This window comes from Chrysochloris asiatica, unplaced genomic scaffold (genome assembly GCF_000296735.1).
Source record: "Chrysochloris asiatica unplaced genomic scaffold, ChrAsi1.0 scaffold00125, whole genome shotgun sequence".
Classification (NCBI taxonomy): domain Eukaryota; kingdom Metazoa; phylum Chordata; class Mammalia; order Afrosoricida; family Chrysochloridae; genus Chrysochloris; species Chrysochloris asiatica.
This window is the reverse complement of record NW_006408643.1, coordinates 4,897,754-4,903,386: the sequence shown is the minus strand read 5'-3', so window position 1 is coordinate 4,903,386 and position 5,633 is coordinate 4,897,754. Positions and strand designations below refer to the sequence as shown.

The 5,633-nt window shown below is 60.2% G+C and overlaps 1 protein-coding gene across 1 annotated transcript in view; it reads left to right on the top strand.

Annotated features, from left to right (window-relative positions):
• Positions 1 to 5,633, top strand: part of LOC102812683 (hepatoma-derived growth factor-related protein 2-like) — a 32,121-nt gene extending 26,488 nt beyond the window's left edge. The window contains exons 5-16 of the mRNA XM_006868924.1: positions 131 to 247; positions 345 to 416; positions 912 to 1,077; positions 1,159 to 1,234; positions 1,302 to 1,620; positions 2,633 to 2,733; positions 3,375 to 3,448; positions 3,552 to 3,622; positions 3,754 to 3,855; positions 3,988 to 4,189; positions 4,739 to 4,868; positions 5,537 to 5,633. Of these exons, the coding sequence (XP_006868986.1) occupies positions 131 to 247; positions 345 to 416; positions 912 to 1,077; positions 1,159 to 1,234; positions 1,302 to 1,620; positions 2,633 to 2,733; positions 3,375 to 3,448; positions 3,552 to 3,622; positions 3,754 to 3,855; positions 3,988 to 4,189; positions 4,739 to 4,868; positions 5,537 to 5,633 (1,527 nt within the window). The remainder of the gene's footprint in view (positions 1 to 130; positions 248 to 344; positions 417 to 911; positions 1,078 to 1,158; positions 1,235 to 1,301; positions 1,621 to 2,632; positions 2,734 to 3,374; positions 3,449 to 3,551; positions 3,623 to 3,753; positions 3,856 to 3,987; positions 4,190 to 4,738; positions 4,869 to 5,536) is intronic.

The following is a 5,633-nucleotide window of genomic DNA, read 5'->3' as shown; positions in this document are numbered from 1 at the left end:
ATACATACATACATACATACATACATACATACATACATTTTTGGGGAAGGATCCCAACTCTAGCACAAGCTGAGGTAGTTTCAGGAACTCAGCTCCCCATTCACTGGTGTGTCTGGGCCGCCCCTTCCAGATGTCAGTGTCGAAACGTACTCGGAAGGCCTCCAGCGACCTGGACCAGGCCAGCGTGTCCCCCTCTGATGAAGAGAACTCAGAAAGCTCCTCCGAATCTGAGAAGACCAGTGACCAGGTGAGCAGGTGGGCATGTCCTGGAAGGGGTGGGGAGAGTCTGGTGAGAGCCAAACAGTGCCATCCCACACGACCCACCCTTCCCACCCTCCACCCAGGACTTCACCCCCGAGAAGAAGGCCGTGGTCCGGGCCCCACGACGCGGCCCTGTTGGAGGAAGGAAGAAAAAGGTATGGGGTCGATTTTGTTATGTTTTGTTTTTAACACGCCCATCTGTGGGAAACCCCTAGAGGCTTCTCACTGTCCCCCGGGGAGGAAAGGATCTCTGTCTGCTGGGGGTGGATAGGGGGGAGTGACACAGACATCTTCTGGAGCGCTGATGTGGGTAAGGGGCGGGGCCTCCCGGAGAGCGTGCATGCACACATGTATACACCTTCTCGTCAGCTGCCAAGGGGACCAGCGCATCTAGCGGGGTCTCCCCGCACTATACCAGGAGTGCGGAGCTGAAAGTTGCGCCTAGAATGGGTTTCTTGTGTCACAAACAGGGAATGGGCCCCAAAAAGGTTGCACCTTGATCAAGCAGCTTTTCAAATACCCAGCCTGTGATTTGACCTGAACACAGGGTGTCCCAGGACACTGGAGAGGCATGGCTGGGCCTCGAAGAGTCATTGGGCGGGGGCGTTGGACCCAAGAGAAAGTCTCTTACCTGCTTCTCTGACACCCAGGCCCGGCCGCTTGCGGCCTCTCCCCCGAAGGTGGCCTCGGCCTCCGACTCGGATGCGGCCAAGGACGAGCCTGTGGCCATGGCGAGGTCCGCGCCCTCGTCCTCGTCTTCCTCCTCCTCTGAGTCAGACGTATCTCTGAAGAAACCTCCGCGGGGCAGGAAGCCAGGTAGGGGCTCCGCGCGGCCCCGCCCCCGGCCCCGCCCCCGACCCCCAGGAGCCGGTGGTCACCCAGCCCTTCTCTCCCTAGCTGAGAAGCCGCCCCCGAAGCCCCGTGGCCGGAAGCCGAAGCCCGAGCGACCCCCGTCCAGTTCGAGCAGCGACAGGTGGGTATCAGAGCCCTGGGGCCAGCCCTGGCCCCCACCTCCCCTCACCCTGCCCCACTGCCCACAGCGACAGTGACGAGGTGGACCGCATCAGTGAGTGGAAGCGCCGTGATGAGGCGCGGAGGCGTGAGCTGGAGGAGAAGCGGCGCCGTGAACAGCAGGAGGAGCTGCGGAGGCTGCGTGAGCAGGAGAAGGAGGAGAAGGAACGGCGGCGCGAGCGGGCCGAGCGCGATGATGCTCCTCGCAGTGGGGCCAGCGGGAGCAGCGGCGACGAGCTCCGTGACGAGGACGGACCTGTCCGGAAGCATGGTGGCCGTGGACGGGGCCGAGGGCGCGGTCCCCCATCCTCGTCCGACTCGGAACCTGAGGCCGGGCCTGACAGAGAGGTGTGTGGGCGCGTGCGGCCTCCCCAATGCCCCCATCCATGTGACCCTGTTCAGCCCACTGCCCAGATGGTTAAGTGCTGGGACTCCGTGAAAGGTTGGGGGCTGAAACCCATCCAGAGGTACCTCGTTAGAAAGGCCTGCTCCCCAGAGGTCACAGCCTTGAAAACCTTGTGGAGCCCGGTTCTTAATGGTAACTGACTTGGTGTTTTGTTTTTTTTATGGAGTGCTTACTATATACAGGGTTCCTCTGAGTCACAACCCACTCCATGGAACCTAACTATGTACTATCCCCAGTCTGAGAGCCAGGGAAGTAGCACTGAGTGAAACCTAGAAACCCCTACCTAACCCTGGAGGGGCTGACATCCAAGTCAGGTGGATGCAGGAAGGGCAGCAGGGGTAGGAGCTGTGGTGTGCACAGAGCCTCCGGGAATAGGACAGGGGACACAAGGGGTGGGGGCAGGGTGCTCTCCCTAAAGGACGGGTCTGGATGACCCAGCAAGGTGGAGGGACAGTGAAGAGGCCCATGTGACTGGAGGTGTGCAGGGACGGGCCACAGGGAGGACTTGACCTTTTGACCTGAGGGAGGTGGGAGTCCTGGAGGGTTGTGGGCAGAGGAGGGACAGGCCTGACTCAAGTAGTCATGGGCGCCCTCTGGGCCCCACCCCAGGCTCTGGGCCCCACCCCCACCCCAGAGGGCTGTTGTGTGCCCCCCACGTTCCAAGCACTCAGTCTGGCCTGAGTCCTGTGTGTGACTTCAGGCTCTGATTTTTGGGGCTGCCTTCAGCGCTGTCTCACAGTGAGGATCTCTGAGCCTGGGCCCCTCCACTCAGAAGTAGGAAGTGTATTCCCACCCCAGCCCCAAGGCATCACACCCCTGAGGTGCTTCCAGCAGAGCTCCTGTAGATAGAGTGGCAGAAGGGAGAGGCACGAAGCATCCAGAAGTGTCCAGAATGCTGTCTGTGAGTGGGTCTCTTCCTGGCCCCCCAAGCTTTTCACTCCTCCACTGTTGTAGGCAAAGAAGTCCACAAAGAAACAGCCGCAGCCCCTGGAACCTGTGAGGAAACCCAGTCAGAAAGAGAAGAAAGGACGTCCAGAGGACAGACCCCGAGCCAAGTCAGTCCCCACCTTCCCAGCCCCCCACCACCCTGGGCCCTTCCTATCCACTGCCCCCAGAGTCCTCCCACTCTCAGAGGCCCCTCACCCCTCACCTTTGTAGCCAGATCTGAGATCAAGTGCAAGTGTCCCGTTCTGGGGTACCATTGGGTGGTGGAGGATGACACTACTGCCTGGGGACAGTGTCGCTTTCGCAGCATCCAGTGGATGGAGGCTAGGGATGGTGTTTGGTGCCCAGATGCTACACCCCAGGGAAAGTTCCAGGTCCCCTGTTAGCAGTGCCCAGGGGAGGGACCCTGCCCTAGAGTGGAGGCTCTCAGTGCCCAGGAGGTAGGGGGACTGTCCTCATTGGAGTCATCAGGGCCTTGGGACACCAGTTCCATTTGATGCTGTGTCTATGAATGTCAGGTCTCAGTGCCTTGTGGTAACTTGCTTACTGGGACTCTTACTAACTTGCTTGCTGCCAAGTGTAAAAGAACTGCGTCTCACAAGATTCCAAGAAAGGACTCCTGTCTTTGATGGCCTCCCTCGGGGCAGTGCTTGCAGCCCTGCGAGAGCCCTGCTTCTAGGCTCCTGGTCCCTCGGCACGAGGGGGACGTAGTCTGACTGCAGTGGGGTCTAAGGGAAGACACTCTCTGCAGGCCCCCAAAAGTGGAGCGAACCCGGAAACGGTCTGAGGTGTTGCCCCCTGACAGGAAGATGGAGAAGAAGAAAGGTGAGGGTCTGTTCTGGGATGAGTCGGGAGGGGGGCTGGCGCGCTGCACAGGGTGGAGCTGGCCTGCAGGGACCCTCACTGGCCAGCTCCCTCGTGCCCGCAGAGCCCTCTGTGGAGGAGAAGCTGCAGAAGCTGCACAGTGAGATCAAGTTCGCCCTGAAAGTCGACAACCCGGTAAGGCCGCCCTCAGCCGCCTTGGGGAGCAGGCCGAGCTACCCGCAGGGTGGTGGATGGGCTCCCCTGGCATTCTCCTGGAGGAGGAGACAGCCCTGCAGCCGGCACTGTCTCCGTCCTGACCCCTACAGGACGTGAAGCGGTGTCTCAGTGCGCTGGAGGAGCTGGGGACGCTGCAGGTGACCTCCCAGATCCTGCAGAAGAACACGGACGTGGTGGCCACGCTGAAAAAGGTCCGGTGGGAGTGCAGAGGCTAAAGGGATGGATGCAGATGGGCACCAGGGCAGGTTCAGGTCACTGTGGGCCAGCGTTGGAGCGGGGGCAGGTGTGCTACCCTTTCTGAGCCCGGACACTCTGTGGACCAGATCCGCCGCTACAAAGCCAATAAGGAGGTGATGGAGAAGGCGGCTGAGGTCTACACACGGCTCAAGTCACGGGTGCTGGGTCCCAAGATCGACGCCATCCAGAAAGCCAGCCGAGGAGGAGCGGAGAAGACAGACCGGCCCGAGGAGGCCCCAGCTGGAGAGGAGGTGCCCAAGGATAAAGCGGAGGGCGAGCCAGGCACTGGTGAGAGCTCACCCCTGCAGCAGCCCCAGAGACTGTGGAGGCCAGGGAGAGGCCATGGCTGCCATCCCAGTTCCCAGTCAGGGGCAGCTACTCTCAGACCTCACTGTGGGGTGCACGTACATGGGTACCAAGCAGGCTTACCAAGCAGGCGTGTCTGGGTCAGGGTGTGGTAACTCCACAGAGGGGCAGTGGTGGAAGCCTGGGGGCCATGGAGGGGCTGATGAGAGAAAGGACATCATTGTAGGGAGAGTGCTGAGGGAGCGAGGGAGCCTGGGTTCTCCTGCGAGATGTTCCGAGAAGCCCCTGCTGTGTGCTGACGCTGTTTTCTTGTATTGGTGGCGACATGTTTTGTCCCCACGTTGCTCACTCGTGGACCTGCCCTGGGCTGCCACGGGCAGAAGATTTGATCTCACCCTGCTGGGAGGGCTCCCTTAGGGCCAGGGCATCTGACTAGGGAAACAACGCTGGTGAGGGTGAAGGTGCAGGGAACTCTAGAGGAGGGGTTTTCAGCATCCCTGTCCTCTCCTGGTGACCCCTCTCTCTGCCCAGACCTCGCCACCCCTGTGAATGGCGAGGCTGCATCCCAGAACGCCGAGAGCACAGGTGACCGGGAGCAGGAAGACACACAGAACTCTGAGGAGGTCCCCCGGGGTGATTCCTCTGAAGACACCCATGATGAGTAAGTGTGAAGGCCCCTGCTGCCTGATTTGCTTCCGGGAGTCAAGGGTCCACCACCACTTGCCAGGCCTCCCCATCCGACCTGTGCAGCTGACCCCCAGGGGCATGGCTGCCAACACTTTCATGGGCCCATTGCAGAGGCATGCACCCCCGACCTCCGGGAGCTGTCAGGCCCCTTCAAGGCGCCTAGTGCCCGGGCTTGGCGCTCCACACTTATTTTTTAAACTCTTTATTGTGAATTGAGTGAAGGTTTACAGAGCAGACCATCAGTTTTACATTCAACAAGTCAAACACTTGGAGTCATTACAATGATTGCAGTCCCCTTCGCGGACCATCACTTACCAGTATTAACCTCAGTTCACTTTAACTCCTGAATTCCTGCGTCTCTTTCCAGTGCCAACCTCACTCTTATTGCATATTGCCTGCCCCATTTGTCACCCAAGTCCTCTCTGTACCTCTAATGCCATCGGAACTGTGCCAGGACTGGTGTAGGCGGCAGGGATTTGGGCCTCCCCTCCCGGTGTTTACAGTGGCGCCACCCTTAAGAAAACGGCTGGCGGCCTCTATGCTACCCCCGCACAGTGCTCCCCCGTTCTTCCCCAGTGGTAGGAGATGGGGCTGGAGGACGAGCCCAGGGCTGGTTCCTCACCCCATGTCCTGTCCCTTCAGCATTCAGGAGGGGCCGGACCCCGACAGACCTGGGAACGACCGACTGGAGCATGAACGGGCTCGCATGGACTCGGAGTCCCTAGATGAGGAGAGCTGA